At 39.7% G+C, this 24,468-nt stretch overlaps 1 protein-coding gene across 3 annotated transcripts; it reads left to right on the top strand.

Moving 5' to 3' along the window:
- Positions 1–1,178: 1,178 nt before the first annotated feature.
- On the top strand, positions 1,179–20,930 carry FBXO30 (F-box protein 30). Of its 3 annotated transcripts, none has more exons than XM_079780509.1 (4): positions 1,220–1,357; positions 2,323–2,421; positions 10,008–12,070; positions 16,674–20,930. In XM_079780509.1, exons 3-4 carry the CDS (start codon positions 10,031–10,033, stop codon positions 16,875–16,877), a joined length of 2,244 nt encoding a protein of 747 aa, XP_079636635.1. In that variant the 5' UTR covers positions 1,220–1,357; positions 2,323–2,421; positions 10,008–10,030; the 3' UTR covers positions 16,878–20,930. The 3 variants fall into 3 exon arrangements, with proteins under 3 accessions (XP_079636637.1, XP_079636635.1, XP_079636636.1); XM_079780510.1 differs by having other exon boundaries at positions 2,323–2,433; XM_079780511.1 differs by lacking the exon at positions 2,323–2,421 and having other exon boundaries at positions 1,179–1,357.
- Positions 20,931–24,468: the final 3,538 nt, after the last annotated feature.

Genomic DNA, 24,468 nt, shown 5'->3' with positions numbered 1-24,468 from the left:
GCCAAGACTCAAACTATAAGAGAAGATTTATTTACAAAATCACAGAGGTAGAAGAAATGGACTCAGGGAACAAATTTCAGAGACAAATGAAGGGCCCTTTGAACTTAGGAGAAAGGAGGAAGAAGAGGTAGGGAGGAAGCAGAGGGAGATGGGGAGGGGAAAGGCTCCTGGATTTTAGGGCAGGTCCCAGGGAAGGATCTCAATAGAATATTCATCAGCTCTCCAGGTAAGTCCTTTCAGGGTCTGGTTTGCACAAATTAGTCAGCACCATTATTCAATGCAACTGGTCCTGAGGTCAGCCATGGCATAGCTTGTATGGTGTTTGAGCCTGGAGCTGAAATACAACTGAGGCCATGGTATTTCTAGGGAGAAAAGGTCAGAGGGTCAAAACCCCATGACCAGAGATATGCCAGGGGAGGGAAGGTTACCCTGGGGCGGAGGTTCTTATTTTCCCAGTTTGCCCAATGCTAGGAACCTGGGGCTTTCCGCCCTGGTGATCTTTTGCACCTGGCCCATCCTCCTTAATCTGCCCATGTCTGTCTGCGGGCCTACCACAAATCCTGAGCTGAGCTCAGTCCCGGCGAGATAGAGGACAAGGGTCAGGGCACTAAGTCCCAGGACTTGGGCACATTGAGTTCAGCAGGCAGCAAGGCCTGTGGCAGCAATCACTGAAGATTCAGCGAAAGCTGCCCGGTTTCCTCCGATACCTGACCTAAGGGCAAGAGCACAGCACCAACAGCGGAAAAAAGACCTGGCTGCCACGCCTACACTTCAGGGAAGTAAACAAATCACTCCACTTCGCCCTGTTGCCTCATTTCCAAAATGACGCGTCTAGGATTGCTTCCATGAATACCGGAGTCTACAAATAGGATTTGGAAGCACTGCCTAAAGGAGCCTACAGGAGCCACGCGGGGCCCAGTGGAAACCTCCCGCAGGTCTCGCCCAGCCCCAGGCTCTGCAAACCCGACTTCCCGCTACGGGGTGTCCGTAGGAGGCGTGCGCGCCCCCGCGGGGCTCAGCGTGCGCGTCTCCGTCTCAGCGCGCGCGCCTGCGCGAGGCTCGCCGCCGCCTGGGCCGCCGCCTTCGAGGCCCTGCCGGGCCGGTGGGCGGGGCGCAGCGAGGGGGCGGGGCGCCGAGGAGGGAGAGGCCAAGTCACTGGAGGAGGAGGAGGAGGAGGAGGTGGAGAAGGAGAAGAGAGGAGAGGAGAGGAGGTGGTTGCCGGGCCGGGCAGAGAGGCGCTGGAGGAGGCGGACCGCCCGGGGCTGTGGGGCGCGGAGCGGGTACGGGACAGCGAGGAGCAGCCGGCACGGCGGCCACGGCAGCCAGCGCCCGGGCCACGGAGCGGCCGCGCCGGCCGGTGAGTGTCAGGAGGCCCAAGGGAGACGGGCGGCCCGGGCTGCGCCGGGGATGGAGGCGGCGGCCGGCCGTGCGAGGCCGCGGCCAGGTCGGAGGCGGCCCGGCCCGGGGCGGAGTGAAAGCGGCCCCGCCGGCCCTGCCCTGTCGGTCCCGGCGCTGTCCCCGGCGCCGAGTGGGCGTCCGCGCGCGGGGTTCGCGCGGGTCCTGCAGCCGGGCCGGCCGCGGAGACGGGCTGCAAATGGCGACCCCGACCCCGAGGACCGACCCTCGGAGTCACCCCGCCGTGCGCGTTTGCGGGTTGGAGAGGGGTGAAGGAAACTTGGGAAACCCCAGGGACCTCGAAAACCCTGGTCCCTTCCCGTTAGCCTTTTAGAAACCTGCGTTCTTGGGGGGCAACCAACGGGTTAACGTGGGACTGGGAGGCATCTTCAACTGTCTCCGCGGGATGGGCGAAGTTGGTAACTTTTCCATTCATGGAAGTGAGGAGCTCCAGGTCGTAGCCTGAGCCCTCGTTAAAGGGAAACGGACAGGGCGCAGGGCTGAGGGCTCTGACCGTTTCCCAGTTACCGGTGTCCTGCCCCGGACAACTGCCCTGCCTGGACGGGGCCGTGGACGGCACGCCGAACTCAGAGCGTTCCCCGGAGTTGGTTGTCGGCGTGAGCCTTTGGGAGAAGGGAGACTGGCAGAACCATGTGTTGTTTACCACGGCTCTCCTACTGCTTTCCCCGCTGCCTCTCTGTTTTTCCTTCTGAGCCGTTTCATAAAGTCTCAGATAAGAGATGCTTGGGAAGGAATTGACCTTTTATTCCAGAACTACTCTATTGGCTCGGGTCCAAGATGAAGTTATTTATGGGCCTTCTGATAGCATTGCAGATTAACTTAAAAGTCTTTGAATACGAAACCCCCAAACTTTCTAAACTTCAGTTTCCGTTTGCCACATTTCAATCCTGTGTTATGTCTTTTCAGAGACCTGGTAAATGATATCCCCAGGTTTGGCGTTTGCTCCTATTTGTCCAGGTTTTCCAAAGCAGACCAGCTGTTGACACGGCCAGAGGAAAAGATTAGGTAGGATAAAATGTACGTTTAGGATTTTACTCCGGGTTCGATTTTTCAGGGTGAGGTTTTCGCTGAATCACTGTTCTCTATGCTTAGTCACTGTTTCTTACTCGTTTGGGGATAACAAGGTGTTTTGCTAACTTTTTAAGTTGCCAATTTATTTTTATCTGGTACTTTACTGCGGTGACATAGCTTTCTTGTGTGATTCTGGAAATGTTAGTGGGCGGAGTTTTGTGAGTGTTTATGGAGAACTGAAGTTTCCACTATAGGCAAACTTTCCTGCATTCCAAGTGTACTGGGCATTTAATTTCAATACAGTCTTTCTCCATGTTCCAAGGTACTTTAAGGTCACTAAAATAGGCATCGGTAATGTATGTTTACTATTTGGTATGTTACTAAAATGTGACTTTTAATGGGATAAGTCCTATGCTATTCTGTATGGTTTTGATGTAATTTTTAACTGAGTTCCTGTGATTGCCTATTTCATTAAAGGGAGTTAGTACATTCGTATTCATAGAATTCTTTGTTAAAGCCTTCAGTCAAGAGGCTATATAAAACATTATTCAATTTCAAATTCAGTTTGATGAAGCAGGTGAGGTCGGCCTTGGAGTAGTGGTTTGTACCTTGTAGGTAGCTTAACACAGATAAGCATGCATGAATTCAAACTCATTCTGTGAAAATCTTTTACAAAAGGGGTGTGTCTTTTTTTTTTTTCTTTTCAGAGTGGGTAATGTTAGCATTAGATAGTTCCTCATAGGATTGTTTTTAATAACCTTTATTCATACATAAAGCTTTGTGTATATAAATGATGTATAAAGTGAAGTGCCTCTGTTTTCTGAGGAAACAGATTTGTGTCCTACTGGTCACATACATAATAGTATGCAACCTTTGTAGAGTTATAGGGTGTTTTCACAGTAGTAATGGCCTCAAGGTCACAAAGCTGAAATTCCTTTTAAACCCATTCCCCTCTGCCCTGCTGCCCATTGTAATTGGCTGAGTTGTGCCATTTTTATCTGAGTGTCAACTCACATAGATTCTGGTCTCAATATTAAATATTTATTAATATTTTAATTTCTAATGTAAGTCTTTAATAATTTCATTTTCTTATTTAGTGGAGAACATGGCAAGTAATTAGAACTTTCACTTTGGAATAAGCTACTCATGACCATATTTAGAAATGAAAGATGTATGTTTTGATTATATCGTATTGGAAAGCTAAAGCCTGAAAAAAAATCCCATACAATTAGGTCATCATTTTATAAATAAAAAGAAGTCAGAACCAAAATTTAATAAAAGAATGTGGACAGTGTAACCCGTTTAGCCATTTTGGACTCATCAGGAGAGCTTGTGCTTTGAGTCATGACTTTAATGATAACGTATTTTCAATCTTGTCTACTTAAACCAGTGAAATAGCTGTTCCACTGAGGTTATTGATTGATTGTAGTCTTTAAAACTGAGTGCTCCTGATTACAAATAAGTCAGCAAGTGTTTCTATTTACTGTGCAATAGTATTTTGTACAAGAAGGGTAAGACTTACTCTGGAGGAGCTCATAACTGATTGCAAGCAACTCTACTGTTTAAGTAGAGTTCTTTTCCATCTACTCCCATATTAATTGTAATATTAAGCAGCTGATACCACTTCCTTTTGTGAGCTTCTTTTCCTCAACCTAAATCAACTCAGCATCTTCACGTGTGCAAACACCTCCACCTCTGCTTTTCTTTTTCCACCTGATGTCTTATATTCAGTAACTAGTAACCAGACTGCAGGATTGGTTAGGGCAGTGATATTTGGCTCTGTTGACTCATTAGTCAACAGAGCCAAATATCAACAGTACAACGATTGAAATTTCTTTTGAGAGCCAAATATTTTAAACTTAAACTTCTTCTAATGCCACTTCTTCAAAATAGACTCGCCCAGGCCGTGGTATTTTGTGGAAGAGCCACACTCAAGGGGCCAAAGAGCCGCATGTGGCTCGCAAGGGGACACTGGCAGGTGGACATCCCCTGAGGGCTCCTGGGTTGCTGAGGGGACACTCCCCCTCTCCCCTGTGCATTAACCTATGAACCAGGAGGTCCTCAGTCAGGGGGCATACTCAGGTTGCCAACCACGGGGTTAGGGAATTAAAATAGTGGAACAGTATACAGGTAAATGTTTCCTTCTGTGCCTTTTATTACTATTATTTTTTAAGGTTTTAAAACAGTGGAAGATTGGAATTAACTTTTTTGATTTACTTTTCCCTTTGGTTTGCTTTTTTTTTTTGGTTGGATAATTTATCTTATTTCATATACAGTATTAATGCCTGGGACATAATGACCTAGGTGCTTAATAAAAGTGATCACTATTGACATTCTAGCACTGGTACAATGAGTATACTAGATCTATAAGTGAAGTGTGTAGTTTTTCATGAAATCAAGAATCTCATTATGTTTTGGAATCCATTTGGTTATTTCTTATATTATAATTCTTTTTTGTTTTTATTTTATTTATTTATTTTTTTATATATTTTATTGATTTTTTACAGAGAGGAAAGGAGAGGGATAGAGAGTTAGAAACATTAATGAGAGAGAAACATCGATTCAGCTACCTCCTGCACACTCCCTGCTGGGGATGTGCCCGCAACCAAGGTACATGCCCTTGACTGGAATTGAACCTGGGACCCTTCAGTCCGCAGGCTGACGCTCTATCCACTGAGCCAAACCGATCAGGGCTGTTGTTGTTTTTAGGTAAGTGAGGCACAGTATTGAACACAGGGAACACAAGAGTTGAATGAGGCAGATATGGGCCTGCCTTCTTCATGGAGCTTAGAGTTTTCTTGTGGAGATAGATATTAAACAGGATAATGATTTACTTAGAGTTGTGAGTAGTGTTACCAAAGAAAAATACAATGTGGGATGAGCATGTAATGTAATATGGGATTCACACCTTGTCTATGTGGAAAATAACATTTAAGCTGAGACATAAAGATTTGAGGCAGCAGTTAAGGGAAAGGTGTGTGTGTGTGTGTGTGTGTGTGTGTGTGTGTGTGTGTGTGTCTGTGTGTCTGTCTGTCTGTCTTGGAGTCAGAAGCAGGCATTAGGATAGCCTGAGGCAGCAAGCTGTTTGAGTAATTTGGGTGACTTGACTTAGCATATTTTAAAATTTTGCTAATTTGCAATGTTTTATTGCTTTTTTTTTTATCACCTTACATATTTTAATGAATTCTGAAAAATAAACAATTTGTTTTGAGGGCCATATCTTTAAGTCTAGAAATAGCTTTGACTGACAAGGCCTAATTTCATCATATGGGAAAATGCCATGTCTTAAAACTATTTTTATGGATTGCTTGTCAGCCCCAGAGTATGAGTTGGCCAAGAATTTTTGTTAGAGAAAATTGAAATTATTATAAAGCATCTAATCATTTACATATATTTTCTGGTCTAATGAAAATTTTCCAGTTGTTTGGAAATGTTAAGATTCTTTTTTTAGCCCAGCCAGTGTGGTTCAGTGGTTGAGTATTAACCTATGAACCAGGAGGTCCTCAGTCAGGGGGCATACTCAGGTTGCAGGCTTGATCCTGCGAGAGTGTGTGTGTGTGTGGGGGGGGGGGGGGGAGAGTAGCGTGCAGGAGGCAGCCAAGCAATAATTCTCTCTCATCATTGATATTTCTACCTCCCCCTCTCCCTTCCTCTCTGAAATCAACAACAAAAAATATATATAAAAAAACAAGATAGCCTTTAAATGTTTTATTTAAGCTTTGATTTTTCTCTTGTGTAAAATCCTCCTATATAATAAAGAGGTAATATGCAAATTGACCCTCATGGTCTCACAAGATGGCTGCCTATGACCAGGCCAGTAGGGGGGTTAGTGAGGGACGACTGAACAGCAGGCTGCGTGGGGCGACCAGGCCGGCAGGAGGGGCAGTAAGCGGTGACCAGGCCGGTGGGGGTGGCAGTTAGGAGCGACCAGGCTGGCAGGGAGGGGGCAGTTGGGGGCAACCTGGCCGGCATCAGGGGGCAGTTAGGGGCGATCAGGCTGGCGGGGGAAGGGGGCAGTTAGGGGTGAACAGGCAGGCAGGCAGGTGAGTGATTAGGAGCCAGTGGTCCAGGATTGTGAGAGGGATGTCCGACTGCCGGTTCGGGCCTAAACTGGCAGTTGGACATCCCCCAAGGAGTCCCGGATTGGAGAGGGTGCAGGCTGGGCTGAGGGGACACTCCCCCTCCCCCCCCCCCACCACCCGTGCATGAATTTCATGCACCGGGCCTTTAGTCCTATATAATAAAAGGCTAATATGTAAATTGATCCTAACGGTGGAACGACTGGTCACTATGACATGCACTGACCACCGGGGGCAGACACTCAACGCAGGAGCTGTCCCCTGGTGGTCAGTGCACTCCCACAGGGCTCTGCTCAGCCACAAGCTGGGCTGACGGCTGCGAGCGCAGCAGCGGTGGCGGGAGCCTCTCCTGCCTCCTCCGCAGCACTAAGGATGTCTGAGGGCTCCCAGGCTGCCAGAGAGATGTCTGACTGCCAGCTTAGACCTGATCCCCTGGTGAGCAGGTCTAAGCTGGCAGGTGGACATCCCCTGAGGGCTCCTGGGTTGCTAGAGGGATGTCTGACTGCCAGCTTAGGCTTGATCCCCTGGGGAGCGGGCCTAAGCTGGCCAGGTGGACATCCCCCGAGGGGTCCCGAACTGCGAGAGGGCGCAGGCCAGGCTGAGGAACCCCCCCACCCCTGAGTGCATGAATTTTCGTGTACTGGGCCTCTAGTGTAGATTATAATATGCATCTCAAAAATATATTTCAAAAAATTCTTTTTTTTAGTGAATTCTTTCAAAACTTAATATTGAGAAGTTTTAAATTATGCTCCTCTTGAACTTGAAGCCTCAATTTTAGCAACTTGTTTTCTTGGGCTGTGTCACTGTTCAACTGGTAAATCAGGAATGGACATTTTTAAAGCCATTTCACAGGGTTTATGAGGAATGTGAGGCATATTTGATAATAGTGATCTTGATTAGAAAGAGCTTGGATCTGGAAGTTTTAAGTTCTGAAGCTGAGGTTTATATACCCAGAACATTATTTGGGTATTGTCTATTGCATTTTCTTATTTCTTAATATATTTAATAGTAAAATGGAATTAAACTTGATTCCTTCTTTGTATAAGTATTTTGAGAATTGTTAAATTTATATTGTTCTATATGCTTATAGTGAGCATTATGAATATTAGTTATTCATTGAATAATTTAAAACTCCTATATTCAAAGCAAAGTGTGTGCTATTATAACTAGAAAGGACGGAAAAGGTAGGTTTGATCCCCAACTGTCTTATTCAGTTGGGGATCAAACCTCTACCACCTTTCAGTGTACAGGAGGACACTCCAACCAACTGAGCCACACTGGCCAGGGCTCACCCAGTTCTTGACCACAGGGGTGATTGTGTTGGAATAAACTACACACAAAGTTGTATAATCTCCGTTCCTCAAATAACATCTTAAAATTGTATTTCCATTTACTGAAGTGCTGCCTTATTTTCTTAAACCTTTTATAAGTAAACATATCTGTTATTGTCCATGTGCATGGATCAGATATAGATTTAAATCCTAGATGACCTTGGGCAAATCAGCCTTTCTGAATCTCAGTTTCCTTTGAGTTATTATAAGGATTGTGACATTAAGTGACAAGACATATGTAAAGAAGGATAAATAGGTATGTAAGTAGTGTTCCTTTTTTCTTTTCTGTAAGTCCACTTCAATGAATACTAAATATTTTGGACTCATTGCTGTGGGTGTTTTTATTTTCATTTTTTAACATTTTTCTTATTCAGAGTAGAAGAGTATGCAAGATGCTATTTATTTTGAAGCTTGAGAGCCTACATTCGCCTTTCAGAGTTGCTCTTTTTCATTTAACTCAGTTGTTTGTAACAGTTGCTATTTTAAACACTTTGAATTAAGTGACTTTTTTTGAGATGTGTTCTGTCTGGTGTGGTCATGTGATTTGTACATAACATAAAGTGTTCCTACAAGTTCTGAGAGCAGTGGTCACTTTTGGAACAGCTTGTATTTTTAGTTTTCTCTCAGTAACAGTCAAGCTTACTTCAGCATGTGAGATGAACTCAGTCTGGTTGCAAAAAAGAAAGCTACAGCTGTTTTCACAATCTAATCCCTCAGCAAAGTTTGCCTTATTTATTTATTTATTTTTTTTTGGCCTTAATTCTTAATAAAGTTTCCTTTTGAATTTCTGCTTAATTTACAAATGTTTTTCACAATTAGTCTCTCATTTCTTTTATTAGGTCTCTTTTAGCATGTCTGTTTTTAAGTTATAGGTCTGTCATTACCTATAAAATTTAAAGAGTTAATATTCAATGGTATATTTAGCTCATAATTTTTAATTTTTAAACACAGTTTAGAAAATACAGTTTTGTTGATAAATGTGTGCCTCCCTCCTATCACTGGCATCATTAAGCACCATAATACCAATTCATAACTTTTTTACTTGCTCAAGAAAAGCTCTACCAATTATTGGTAGACTTGTTATTTTAGTTTGAAGAAAATCAAACCTGAACTGGAGAAAAAGAAATGGCAATTTGGGGAGTAGTTTACATTAGACACCTGGACCAAAATAGAGTTTATGGGAAAATATGTCAGAGAGCTAGCTTATGCACCAAAATGAAGAAAATAGGCTAATAATCAGCATCTCATCCAGAAAATTATTATCTACTACTGTGTAATTCAACTTGGGAAATGTTGAGTTGAGTTGCCTATGCCACATACATGTAGAGATGTATCATAAGTAATTGTCTGAAGTTTGGAAGAGGGATCTGGGCAGGAGGTATAGATGAGTTTTTAGAATATTGGTGGTAATTGATGCTTTTGAGAAATTGTAAACACCCAGGGGGAGAATTTATAGAAGAATGAGCAAGAAATTACATAGGCCCCTGAAGAATAGGAGTGTCTTAGAATAAGAGTTTAAGAGGTAGGGGGAAAACCAGGGAAATGTGACATCATGAAAACTAAGAAAAAAATAGCTTAAAAGTAGAAATTAGTCAACATATACATAATAAAAGCCTAAGTGACTGTTATGGCGGAATGACCAGAATGACTGGTTGCTATGATGTGCACTGACCACCAGGGGGCAGACGCTTAACGCAAGAGCTGCCCCCTGGTGGTCAGTGCGCTCCCACAGTGGGAGTGACGCTCGGCCAGAAGCCAGGCTCACAGCTGGAGAGTGCAGCGGTGGTGGCAGGAGCCTCTCCCACCTCTGCGGCAGCACTAAGGAGCAGCGAGCAGTGAGCCGAGCAGTAAGGAGCAGCGAGCAGGCAGGCAGTAAGGAGCGAGGGGTTCCAGACTGCAAGAGGGCACAGGCTGGGCTGAGAGACGACACCACCACCACCATCCCCCAACCCCCAGTGCATGAATTTCGTGCACCGGGCCTCTAGTAATGATATAATGGCCAAGGAAGATGGGGACTAGTAAAAACTGCCCTTTGGATTTAGCACTGAGACTCTGAGTAGCACAGGTTTAATGAGTGGTGGTGCAAATAAAAGCCAGATTTATGCTTTTATTATTAAATAATTTTTAAAATTGGCCATTATTTTGTCTAAGTTATTTTTTTTCATCTTAGCAACCAGAGCTGGACTGGCCATTATGGAGGAGGAGCTGCAGCATTCGCACTGTGTGAATTGTGTCAGTAGACGGTGTATGACCAGACCAGAGCCTGGGATTTCCTGTGACTTGATTGGTTGTCCATTGGTTTGTGGCGCAGTCTTCCATTCTTGTAAAGCTGATGAGCATCGACTTTTATGTCCATTTGAACGAGTGCCTTGCTTAAATAGTGGCTTTGGATGTCCATTTACAATGGCTCGAAATAAAGTTGCTGAACATCTAGAAACATGTCCCGCAAGTGTGGTGTGCTGTACAATGGAATGGAACCGATGGCCAGTTAGTTATGCAGATCGGAAGTCGTATGAAAATCTAAGCAGAGATGTTGATGAAGTGGCGCAATTAGATATGGCCTTGGCCCTTCAAGACCAAAGGATGCTCTTAGAATCTCTCAAAGTAGCCACCATGATGTCAAAAGCGACTGATAAAGTATCACAACCTAGAGAACAAATATCAGTTAAATCAACTGTTCCAGAGATACCACATGCTAATGGTTTGGTGTCTGTTGATGAAGAATCTTATGGTGCACTTTATCAAGCTACTGTAGAAACAACCAGAAGTTTGGCTGCTGCTTTAGATATCCTGAACACCGCCACAAGAGACATTGACATGTTAAGTACGAATCTTCCTGCTTCCTCAAGTGAAATGAACGAAGAGCAAAATGCCAGAGAAAGCTTACAGAATAGGAACTTGAAAGACCAAGACCATGTTTATGAGGATGAGATAGGAGCAGTAGGTGGAATTGACCATAACGATACAAATCAGAATGCCCAATCTGAACAAAATGGTTCAAGTGATTTGTTATGTGACTTGGATACCAGTTCTTATGACACTTCTGCTCTTTGTAATGGCCTTCCTATGGAAAATACATGTACACAGGTCATAGACCAGAACCAGAATTTACATGATGATTCTGGAGAAAGTAACTTAACAAATGGAGAATGTGTAGCATCAGATGGCACTTCAGAACCTTCCAGTTCACTTTCAGTAGCAGCACAACTTAGGGAAGTAATACCACCTAATGCTTTGCCTAACGGCACAATTCAGCATATCCTCATGCCAGATGACGAGGATGAAGGAGAATTGTGTTGGAGAAAAGTAGACTTAGGAGACCTGAGGAATGTGGATGTCTTATCTTTCAGTCAACCTCCTTCATTCAAATTTCTTTCCAATTCATGTTGGTCTAAACCAAAGGCAGATAAAGCAGTAGATACATCAGATTTGGAAGTTGCAGAAGATCCAATGGGCCTCCAAGGAATAGATCTAATCACAGCAGCATTACTGTTTTGTCTAGGAGATTCTCCAGGTGGAAGGGGTATATCTGATAGTCGCATGGTTGATATTTATCACATTGACTTTGGAACTCAGACTTTTTCACTTCCATCTGCAATATTAGCTACAAATACAATGGTTGGGGAAATAGCTTCAGCTTCAGCTTGTGATCATGCCAACCCACAGCTTTCAAATCCGAGTCCTTTTCAGACACTTGGGCTGGATTTAGTATTGGAATGTGTCGCTAGGTACCAACCCAAGCAGCGTTCAATGTTTACATTTGTTTGTGGACAGCTATTTAGAAGAAGAGAGTTTTCTTCACATTTTAAGAATGTGCATGGTGACATTCATGCTGGACTCAATGGCTGGATGGAACAGAGGTGTCCTTTAGCATATTATGGCTGTACCTATTCTCAGCGTAGATTTTGCCCATCAACACAAGGAGCAAAGATTATACATGATCGCCATTTGAGGTCATTTGGAGTTCAGCCATGTGTATCTACAGTATTAGTAGAGCCTGCTAGAAACTGTGTGTTGGGATTACATAGTGACCATCTAAGTGGTCTTCCTTTTGAGGTTCTGCAACATATTGCAGGCTTTCTGGATGGCTTCAGTCTATGCCAGCTTTCGTGTGTATCCAAGTTAATGAGGGATGTGTGTGGCAGCCTGCTTCAGTCTCGTGGAATGGTCATACTGCAGTGGGGAAAAAGGAAGTATCCAGAAGGAAATTCATCATGGCAGATAAAAGAAAAGGTCAGTTTAATTTTAATTGTATTATCTCCTTATTTGACACATAATAGGCACTTAATAATGTTGCTGAATTAATGAAAAATGTTTGATATAGATCATTCTTAAAACTTAACTCAATATGACAGATAGCCAGAAATGTCATAATCAATATTTACTGCAGACATCCTAGAACTAGATTCTAATCTTATATGTCAGAGGCCACTTCTGTTTCTTTAATCAAGCAGTTTTGTATCCATTTAGTTCTTCTGTAACAACTCCATTTGTTTGTGGCCATGTTAACCACCTTCTAATTTGGACTCCATCTGAAACATTTTCACCATAGGACAATGGGGGAAGCAAGAAAAGGTTTTTTACTGCTTACAATTGCCATTTTATTTCCATTCTTAGCAGTTTCTTTCTTAGGACTTGCTTGTTTCAGGTAGAACTTAAATAGGGAGAGATGAGAAAAAAGTTACTAGTAAGTGACCAATTCAGTATTTGGGGGCAGGTGGACATAAATGGATGGATGTGGATATGTATTCAAGTGAGATAAGAGTAGGGGCAGTAGAATTTGATATTGGTGGTGGGGACTCTGGGTTTAATACAATAAAAGGGAGTGCTGCATATTGGAAGCTTGAGCTGGGATTTAGGTAGACCCGGGAACAAATCCTGGCTCCACCATTTTTCTCCTGTGACACCTATTTTTGCCCAGCCTTTTAAAAAATATGTTTTTATTGATTTAAGAGAGGAAGGGAGAGGAAGAGACAGATAGAAACATCAATGATGAGAGAGAACCATTGATTGGCTGCCTCCTGCAGCCCCCCACTGGAGATTGAGCCCACAACCCGGGCATGTGCCCTGACCGGGAGTCAAACCATGAGCTCCTGGTTCATTGGTCGACGCTCAACCACTGGAGCACACCAGCTGGACTCAGCTTCTTTTTGAGGCACAATCCAATAGAAACTAGCAGGTATTATAGATATCTTTGTAGGTGTTTTCATTTCAGAACTTCTATAATATGGAACCTTGCATTATATAAAGTGGAGAAAATTTTGATAAATTTCACATTGGGGTTTGGCTACTTGGTTTTTACAATCTTAAGGTTTTTCTCTTACTTCCACTCATTGCTCCAGTTTTCAGAATTCTACTTCTACTTCTGTGTTATCCTAAGGCAGAAACTTCATACTTTTAATACTTGCTGCATGTACAGATACACACACACACACACATATATATTTTTTTTTTTCATTTTTTTTTTTTTTTCATTTTCCAGATGATTTGGTGTCTTTCTCCCATTTGGCATGGAACTCTGAAATGGCCTCCTGGCTTCTTTTTTTCCTTGCCCACTGGTTTTGATCAATGAGGTGAAATATTTTCTGTAGTTCTATTCCTGCAGAAAATCTACTCTTGGAGTTTAAATTGCCATTATTTACTACTCACACATCTGTGTCCTGGCCATTGTCTTATTTCAACTCCACCAGACCATTATATATAGCCATTTACTGACATCTCCACTGGATTATTTCACAGCTTCATCAAACTCAGCATGTCCAACTTAATCTACTTCTCTTTCTCTCTTAATCTCAGAAAGTGGCATTATTTTGTATCAAATTGCCTAGAGTGGGAATTTGAAAGTTAAGGTTGATTCCCATTTTCCCTCTATTTCCATATCCCAGTAATCACGAATTGCTACAGCATCTTCCTTCTCAGACTTACCAGGTTTGTTTTACTGTTTCCATGACCATTTTCCTAGTTCAGTCACACCTTTAGTTCTCTCTTGGAGTACTGCAGTAGCCTCCTCCTAACTGGGTTTCTGGTTCCATTTGTGTCTCTCTTTGACATATTCTCTGCATAAGAACTAGAGGGACAAACATCGTCTTAAATGCAGTTCTTAAGCTGCAGTGCTTAAAAACTTTTTAAATGTTTATACACTGCCCTAAGATAGAGACTCCTTAATGAAACATTTAAGGTTTTTTTATAATCTTGTCCTTACTTACCTCTTCACCTTCCTCTTACTACTCTCTGTTTCAGTCATGTTGATTTACGTACTGTTGCCTGATGTTTTCTTTCTTGCCTAAGGCCTTTGAGTACTTGAAATATGCTAGACAGTGGGCTAATAAGCATTTTACTTTTGTTAATTTAATCTACTGTCCCTATTTTATGGAAAAAGAAATTGAGGTTTAGAGAGGTTCAGTAACTTGTCCAGCTAACCTATGGATTCAGACCTAGGGAACCTATCTCTGAAGCTTGTGATCTTCATATCCTTGCTATATCCTGCTTACTCTTCAGATCTTAGCTTCCTCAAATGAAACCTTTTAGAACCCCACTCTGGAACTTTCAGGGAGGTTCACTGCTCTGTGTTCTTGTGGTGTCCCATTAACACGATAAGCGCCCGGCCTGTTTTGTCTTCAGGACGGAAAGTATAATGTCAGCCACGGGTGATTGAATGTGTTAAATACCCCTCTTTTATATATATCCCTACTAAAGCACTCACCATGCTGTTTTGAAATTCACTAATAAATTGTCTGTTTCTTTCCTTAGACTGTAAGTTCCTTGAGAAGTGAGGCTCTCTAGAACCAACATATCCTACTGCCTAGCATTGCACCTGCCATATAGCTGGCACGAAGTACTTGAGAAATACTTGATTGAAAAATTGGCCCATTACTAAGAATCTTTGTCATCAGGAGGTGGGAGCCATCCATTTTTTCCTGAGTTTGTTTCACCAGACTCTATGTGGAAATAAGGAGGCTGTCTGCCACCATTGAATCTATCCGCTAACTTTAGCGTTCTGCGGAAGCGTAACAAAAACTCCTAATTCTTCCCATAGTTTCATGAGTATGGGTAATTGTAATCTAGAATGCCTATTGGTGGTTACTCTGTAGAGCAGGGGTGGGGAACCTTTTTTCTGCGAAGGACCATTTGGACATTTATAACATCATTCACAGGCCATACAAAATTGTCAACTTAAAAATTAGCCTGCTGTATTCGGTCAAATATTTAATTAACCCACCCCTAATGCCTTGACAGGGTCAGACCAAATGATTTAATGGGCCTTATATGGCCTGTGAGCTGGACATTCCCCATCCCTGCTCTAGAGTCTAGACTGGTGGTCGCCAACCTTTTGGACCTCATGGACCACCAGTGGTCCGCGGGCCACCGATTGGTGACCGCTGGTCTAAACCACTGACTCCAGGGTAAATGATACATCCCTCAGGAGTATAGCAAGTTAGTACCTTGTGTGCTGAACAGTGGTAACTTCTATTGTCAACTAAAAAGTAATTCTGTTTACATAGAATTTTGAAGGCATCTGGCCACTCCAGAAGTCATTACCATTCTTTCCTGAGCTCTATTAAGTTCTGAGGGCTTCCCTCAAATCTGCTGCTTTCTAGAGTGTCTGCTGTTTTACCGTTTATTTTGTGTTCTTTAATTAGACATTGCCTACTGATGAGCTTAGCTAGACTGCTTGGGCCTTGTCTAGTCCCATTCATGCTTGTACCCAGGTGTGTCCTCCTGCTCCATATGTTTATTACCCATGTTCAGGTAGTTTTTTTTTTACTTGAGAAGATGCAAGGGGGCGACAACACTCATGATAGACTAATATGATGACAGTACTTCAGGGCTTGGAGCTGCTGAGTGGCCAAAAGGGGAAGGAAGTAGCCCTTTTTTTTTTTTTTTTTTTTTTACCAGCAGACACAGGGGTAGCAGGTGAACATTTTACAATGATAAGGAGCAAAATAAGATTCATTTTACAGAAGTTCTTTCTATATAAATTTTCAGAAACATTTTGAATAAATTTAAGTACCTGTATTTAATATTACCAAGTACCTTTTATACTTATAAAGAGTGAAAAGATAAGGTACCTTGACATAGTATTCTATAGTATTTTTCAGTGTGCTTCATATAGCATAACAGAGATGGGTGAAAAACCTGGATAAGAAAATAGTACTTGTATTGTCTATTTCTCCAGACTGTGGATAGCTCAATATAGCTATCTAGATAGAATTAAAGAATAGTGTGCAATATGTATTATTTTAGGAAGTAGTTCTGAATTCATGAGGTTATGATTTTCTAAAATTTGCTTAATAAGCCAGGTTGGATGTGATATATATATTTATTTTTATTTTTTTTAAGTTAATCCTCACTGAGGATATTTTTTCATTGGTTTTTATAGAGAGTGGAAGGGAGGGAGAGAGACAGAGAGAGACACACATCGATTGGTTGCCTTCTGTATGCACCCCAACCTGGGCCCAGGGATTGAGTCTGCAAGCAAGATATGTGCCCTTTACCGGAATCGAACCCGCAACCCTTCAGGCCGCAGGCCAACTCTCTATCCACTGAGCCAAATCGGCCAGAGCAGATGTGATTTTTAACACTGCTTTTTGTCTTTTATTTTCTTTTTGGTTATTTTATTTATTGAAGTCATAATGTCATAGAAGCAATTTGTCTTATAAATATTTGGTAAACAGATTTGTATCCAAATGGATTTACTACTTTTCAATTTTGTTCCTACTTGAAACTTTATACTGCATATTTCTCTAATAGTAGTAATGCATACAATTAGAGCAAGAAGTATGTTTCGATACTTGTCAATTGACTTGTTTAAATCTGAAGTAGAATTTTCTTTTAGGTGTGGCGATTCAGTACTGCATTTTGTTCTGTTAATGAGTGGAAATTTGCTGACATCCTAAGCATGGCTGACCACTTGAAGAAGTGCAGTTACAATATTGTAGAGAAACGGGAAGAAGCCATCCCATTGCCATGCATGTGTGTGACACGAGAACTCACGAAAGAAGGACGTTCACTGCGCTCAGTTTTAAAACCTGTACTTTAAAAACTGTAACTCCACTTGCACATACATGCAAGCACCTAGTATAATTTCTTTGTGATATGTGACACTTTATTAATGTATTAAAGATTACAACAAGCTAAATTTATTGTCACTGTGTATATAATGTTTTGAAGTGACATATATTTTTATAAAGTACTGTTTAGTTGGGAAAAAGTTGCCTTAATGTTTGAAATGTGTGAAACTTTTGGAACTTGCTGGACAGGGTAATCTAATTTTTTGCTACATAATTTTCAGAATTAGTATTTTTAACGGTGTGCAAATTTTGGTTCTTAAATTTTTTGCTTCTTAAACGAATAAGATCCTGACCAAACATATTTCCTCATGTTTTTGTGGGTTGCAACCCATACATTCAAAAGCAAAACTTGGATTCACATTTTTGCACATAGGTTTTTCAGGTGAAAAATGCAGTTGCTTAAGCATTGACAGAAGATCCTTCTAAAGATTTTATATTCTAGTGCTCCCTTTATACAGTTATTGACATGTAGATGGTCTCCTAATATATACTTATATAATATTTAAAATCATGACTTTGGTAATGCCATTTATTACATTTTAAAAATAATTCACAAAGATGTATTCACTGTATGTATTTACAGCTCTCATTCATAGAGTGGTTCATACACAACTTTCTTTTTGTTAGATGCCACATCCAAAGACTGGCAACATATTATATGACAGGTTAAAGCAAAACAAACAAAAAGCCTGTGAATTTATTTTAATTTGAAGCTGTTCATGGTATTATTTGCTAGGCATTTGATATTACTGGAGAGGAAAAAATACCTCATTTTAAGTTTGAATTGGGCATATTGTGTTAATAAATTTCAAGCATTCAGAATGCAAAGGGCTTCCCTTTTTTTGTAAGTATTTAAAATTTTTGCTTTTTGATGTTAAAAAAAAAATCACAACTATGTTGTTTTAAGACATTAAAAAATGTGAAATTTGGTATCTTTGTAAGATGACAATCTTGAAATGCAGAAACCTGTCGTGGTTGACAATCTCCTTAAAACAGTTCCAGCTTAATCTCCTATAGCCTTCTCTATCAAAACAGTAAGAACTGCATCTTTGTGTAAAGATCAAGGTACAACTGAAAAGTATTCAAAGACCTATTCCTGAACTATTTTATTATAGCTTTCCAATTGAATACTATTATTAACCTGATGTTGTCAGTTTAAAAAAATGAATATATCAGTATTTAGAAACAAATTGCAAAAATGGGGACATGTATTTAAATAATTTGTTTTAAGTAACTTCTGGCATTTGGTAGTCTGAAATGGTGACAAGTTACCTTATTATAAAATATCAAAACTCTATTGTATCTTTTCTTCCTACACTTGTCCCTGAGAGTGCTCTATTGTTACTACGTTCTTGATTCCCATATATGGCAATCAGTCTGGGCAGAGGCATTCCTTGGGCATTAGAAAAGAATTCTAAACTGTTTAAAACTTGTTTTGGTTGAATCAAGACCTTATTATTGTTGAAAGATATAGCACTAAAGACTAATCAATTGTTTCACCTCACCTGTCCTTTTAATTAGTGGAATACTTATTTCTCAGTGCTTATACTTGCTTTTTCAACTGAGATTGAATAACATAACCAGTCTCTATTTCTGTGAAAAAGTCAGAAATAAGATATCAAATAATATAAAATATAACTCTGCCTTTTAAAGTTTTGTTGAAGAATGTGTCTGGTTAGGATAGCACAAACATTAAGTTTTTGTTTTATGGTTGTGTTTTTTAAAATCCTTGGGTTTTAAGTTTAGACTTCTTGTTTCCATACTGGATCATGAGAGATTTAACATTTTCCCACCGTTACTTCTTTTACACATCGTTGGCTGTTTTCTTTTTTGTTTGTTATGCCACCATACTGTTTTGTTAAAATGTGTTCTTTGTGCAACATTTGTTCAAATTCTAATAAAATTAATATTTTCCCTATGTGGCTCAGTAACTTAAAAAGGAAAACTTTTATTTAAATAAAACTTAATACTTGTTTAACAAATTCCAAACACAGTCATACTGTTTCTGTAGAGTATGTTTCTGCACGTTACAAGGAGCTGCTTGTTGATTACTACTCACCCATGTTTTACTGGTGAGCATTAAACTTCTTTTTTAATATGGAAAGTTTATCAGTTAGCTTTCTGTGCCCCCTCAGTGTCTTCTTGAAAGTAGTCCCACCTATGGGGTATTGAAAGGCTGAAGAGTTTCTGGCATTATTATTTTTCTAAAACTTGTAATGGGCACAGTTTATCTAGCCTTGTAAGCATGAAAAGATTTGTATGACATCCAAGTGAATTGTCATTTGAGAAGTCTTTGTTAGTCTTTGCTAACCATCAAGATAAAGTGGCAAGTGTAGGATGGAGAGAAATAATCTGAATTCACTTTTATCTGCTGTCTCCTTCCTCAGAACTGCTTGTTATTTTAGTTCCTTTCCTCCCTCCCTCCCTCCCTCCCTCCCTCCCTCCCTCCCTCCCTCCCTCCCTCCCTCCCTGCCTCCCTGCCTTCCTCCTTCCCTCCCTCCCTCCCTCCCTGCCTCCCTACCTCTCTCCCTCTCTCCTTCCTCCATAAACTCTGGGATTGGAGCCAGCAATCTGTTTTAACAAAAGACCTTCACGTGATTATGATTCACAGTAAAGTATGAGAACTTAGAGGAAAGACTGGGACATGCCAGCTGTTCTCTTGAATGATGTGTTACTGGAGTGGGTAAATGTGTGTATGTACGTACATACATGTGTAATCCAAAATTATGAGTTAATGGTTAAGTTAAATGATATAATTGTGTTAATATTATAACCATGTGACAAAATACATTGGGTACTATGGTTTTTGGACATATTTTTAAAAAGTAGTATTCACTATAGTATTTTAAATTTACTGTTATTAGTGTTCTGATCAAGGTAAATTGTAATGCAACTTACAGTTCATTAGCACTTACATTTAGCCTAGTTATCAATTTTTCTCTTGTTTAGTGGTTACAGGGTGATGTGAATGTATTAGATTTCTTGGATAAGTAAAGAGAGTAGAAGTAGATAAATACTGGATTAAATCCTACAAAAATATTTGTAGGAATCCTTTCAACCCTATCAATGAAGGATTTTAAAGGTTGAATTGTTGGTTTATCAATAGCATAAAATCTTTTTTGGTCTTTGACCCTGTGTTGCATACATACCCCATCAATATTGTTGCTGTTATTTGCTATCTCTTAGAATTGGGTATTGGGATCATAGTAACATAGAAGATAATGGGGTCAATAAAACATCCATATTCTTTGAAGACAGGGTAGTTTTATTACTACATTGATAACAGATTTTTACCTCTGGTGGTTTGAATGCATTGTTTGGCATTTAGAAGCAAAACACATTTAAGTTTTGCATGTCAGCTTAAGAACGGGGTTTTTTAATTTTTAAAAATGTCTAAGGAATAGTTATGCAGACATAAAAAATGTGTGTGTTTCATGCATGCCACACCACATTAGAAGGTGATATGACTGGGTCCTGCAGAGGTGGGTGTTTAGAACTGCAGCAGAAGGAAAGCAATTGGCCCTCATTCTTTCAAAAGGCTGGACTAAGCCTTTGATGGAAAGAATTTCTTGGATATGTGTTTGGCTGATTGGCTAAATACTGTTTTAAGTAATCTTACTTATTAACATGCTCCCAAGGCCTAGGAAGAGAATGTTAGTTATGCCTTTAAACAAAATCAACTCATCAGTGACTTGTCCATTGTGTTAAAATAATTAAATATGGGTTTCCTTAGGATTTGATCTAAATCTGATTTCAAACAAAAACATATGTAGAAGTAGAGGCCAACTCTAAAGGCGTAAACTTTCTAAATAAGGAAAGAAGAGTGGTTTCTAAAGTCACCTTCCAAGGAATTACAGTACTTCGATTCAAAGTAAATTCAAAAGATGTTCTTTCAAGTTTCCAATATATGGATAGAAAACTGCGGTTCTCCAAGTTTAGGGACTGATGAGTGTGGAGGTATCTGAGAGAAATGTGTCCCGGCATGGTTCATTTTTTTTACTTTACAAATACAGAAAGAGAAAGGACATTTAGATATAAGGAAATTACTTTGGAAAATATTGTTGCCTAGAATGTTTGATTCCTAATAAGTGTTCAGAAAGAGTTTTGGGTAATACCAAAAAGAAAAGTAGAAACTAAGTAAGATACGTTGCTCTGAAAATCCTTTGCAAAAACTAGTGTCTTTTGCTGAAATGTTTTCAAGTATTTTATTGCATCTGTGAGTAGTAAAATTCTATAAATTCATTGTTTATATGTATATTTATTTGCATGTATAATCTCCATAAATTGGCCAAGTAGATTTTAATACATCTTGAGATGTATTAGTGGAGATACATCTTGAGGTGCTTTTTTCTAAATCTTAGAATGTTTCAAAACTGACATTTTTAATTCAGAATATTTGATGTTCCAGTGTATTATGTGGGAAGTGACTTTTCATTCATTTAATGAACTACTAAGAAATGGTTAAAAGGATGAATTGTAAAATGCTTTATAAAAATACAGTAAAAACTCATTGATATGAATCTTATATATTTTTTAAATATTTTTTACTTGCTGGACTGAAGTGAGTATTCTTTACTATGAAGAAAAGCATTTCTAAAGCAAACTGAAAAACAAGGGAAATAAGTTCCTTTTTTTCACTAACACCAATAAAATCTCAAGCACCCCCCAAGTCATTATTAGTCCATTTGCATGCAAATATGATAGGAGATGGTTCTTCAATGCATAGCTAGTTCTAGTGGTGGTAATAGTGTATGTGTTTGAAAGTAATAAAACAACATTTCTGTTGAATTCTTTAAGATTTGCAAAATCATCAGGTCAAATTATCCTTTCTCAGTAAAAGCAGATTAATCAGGTTTAATTTTTTACCTTTTTCTAATATAAATTTAGAATTTTCTCAGACAATATCCTTAAACAGATAAATAGGTTGATATGTGTTGGTTCATTCCTTGGCAGAGGGACTGACTAGTTAGATTTCTATACCAGTCAAAGAGTAACATTAACTTACATTATTATTATTCAGTGGTCTAATGTAAGAACAGTAGCAATAATTTGTTATTGCTCAAAAGATTGAAGTTGAAAAAAGGAGATTCTGCCCTTGGCTGTTCTCCTAGATGCTTTTTTCATTAAAATCCCTTCTCCCCACCCCCATTAATTTTCATTATTGCTTTTTCTCCCATAACTTGAATTTTCTTACCAGGTGATCAAAAAACCTAGTTTTGCTAATCAGCCTGTGATTAGTAATTTTTGTCCATACGTTTATATTTTATTAAGTAACTTCAACTTCTTTTAAAGTATCTCAGCTCAAACATTTGTAGTATGGAAAAATTGATGTATCATCATTCAGGTTTAACTGTATTATTTGATTAAAAGAAACCAAACCATAGAAATGGAAGCCATAATGGGTACTGCATCCGGTCAAGAGTAGAACTATCCAGTGAATATTTATGTCAAATGGATGGCTTCATATCAATTGATAACTTTTAAAAATTGTTACCTGTATTAGGAAGAGATTTGAAGTAAAATGGAGAATAGTATTGATTCCCTACATTCCAATAGTTTTGTGATGAAAACTATGACATGAATTGCTTTGAATGATTAATAATTTGGTGGACATGAATTCTAAAGTTTTTTATGCTGCATTTAAAATGTTAACGCTGTAATGTTCATTTGATCAGTGTTTAAGCACCAGTCAATCCTGAAAACTTGAATTGCATTCTGAAAGGTAATTGCACTGAATCCTTTACTTACCTCAGAGGTCATTATATCTCTTTTTGATGATTTACTTTAGTAAGTGTTTTCTTCTTAAATGTGAATGGATATGGTTTTTCTTGAAAAAAGTATTAAGCGAAAAGCTAGAGACAAAAGGCCACATATTGTATGATTCCATTTATATGAAATACGTATCCAGAATGGGCAAATCCATTGAGACAAATCAGATTAATGGTTGCTAGGAGCTGGGGAAGTGACTGTTAATGGTACTGGTTTCCTTTTGGTGATGAAAATATGCTAGAACCAGATAATGTGGATTGCACAACATTATGAATTTTCTACATGCCACTGAATTGTACAACTGTGACAGTAATTGGCTTCAATGTCAACGTTCATTTTTCACCTTTTACATTTTTTTATGATTCCTTGTGGCACATGTCAATTGAAAGGTCCGTATTTAATATCATGCTTTGAAAAAATTTATAAATAATTTTCAGGATTATTTTTATAGTTTTATACTTTGTTTTCCTTTTAAAGAACAAATACAATGATGTGTTAGATAAGACTAAATTAATAAATTGAATTACTGTATATATTTTGTATTCTTTTGTATTGTCTTGTGGGAAAAACATGAATCTTGGGGTTGGTAGGTACTTTAATGGTCATTTAGTTTCTCATTTTATATTTGGAGAAATCGAAGCTGAGTTTGTCAGAGTGTTCATTCAGCGAGTCCTTACTGAGCACCCATGCCCTGCACTTTATGGGCTTGGTTCTGGAAGGCTGTGACATGCCTAAGGTTACTCAGGAATTAATGACTCCTTCCCTTTCCCTTTTCTCCCTCCCCCTCTCCTCCTCCTACTATATATCTGGTAATTACATTAGATACATGGACAAATGGACAATTTCCAGAGAAGGAGATGGTTTAGGCAGAGATTCACCTTAAATGGTTCTTCCCATAGCTCTCAGCAAAATACACGTGACCATAAATAGTCTATTACTTGAGGAATGCATTCATTAACAATTAACTTTACTTTCATGACTTTGGGAAAGAGGAAATTACAGGTCCTCCCCCCGCCCCCCCCCCCACACACCATCCAAAAGTTCAGTGTTCCTTCCTATGAATCTTTTTTGCAAGCTGAAATGGCAGAGAGAGAAAAAGTAATTACCATTAATTTATATGGAAAACATTTTCAGTATTCCCAGACCCAAAAAGTAACCTACAATATCATACCAAATAACCCATAAAACCTAAAATAAGTATGATGTAATAAACACAGCCTATAAAAGTAGAAATAATATTTGTACAGTGTAGTTTCACTTATTAAAAGGGTTAACCAATCTCTCTTTACCAGGTAAGTATAACCTGATGGAATACCACACTTTGTACATCCATCAGTCCACTTAAGCAACAGCTTACATTTCACCCATTACTGGATGCCTACTAAGAGACCACTTTGCTGACAGCAGAATTGACAGTAACTTCGGCCTCTTTCATGATGCTCTTTCTGTGCGGATAAACAGTATGAATGGTGAACGTAGGCAAGCTCAATGCACTCAGTGTTTTCATTTTGTTCACAATAATGGAAACAATTGTGCCCAGTTTCATACTAAGCATAACACCCTTACGGGCTCTCTTAGGCTTTTCTGATACCTTAGGACACATCTTGTTAATGAATGTACAAATAACGGGGATAAAGCACAGATGCTCACAGACTCAGGTCAGCGCGATGGGGCTTGATGCTGAGAGGCTGAGTGTGGTTCCCCGGAAAGGAGCTTGGTGGCCACTCTCTGCTCGGGGTGCTATTACCTCTGTAACAGATGCTGCACAACAAATGCTGAATGCTATGATTG

The sequence above is a fragment of the Cnephaeus nilssonii genome (assembly GCF_951640355.1).
Source record: "Cnephaeus nilssonii genome assembly, chromosome: 9".
NCBI classification, from domain to species: domain Eukaryota; kingdom Metazoa; phylum Chordata; class Mammalia; order Chiroptera; family Vespertilionidae; genus Cnephaeus; species Cnephaeus nilssonii.
Note: the sequence above shows the minus strand (reverse complement) of the source record. Positions and strands in the feature narration are given on the sequence as shown.

Bases quoted from the DNA above. Each gene is read 5' to 3' on its own strand.
- FBXO30 (XM_079780511.1), top strand. From the start codon at position 10,031: ATGGAGGAGGAGCTGCAGCATTCGCACTGTGTGAATTGTGTCAGTAGA. The intron at 12,071-16,673 runs GTCAGTTTAATT...ATTTTCTTTTAG, and splicing joins CATGGCAGATAAAAGAAAAG to GTGTGGCGATTCAGTACTGC.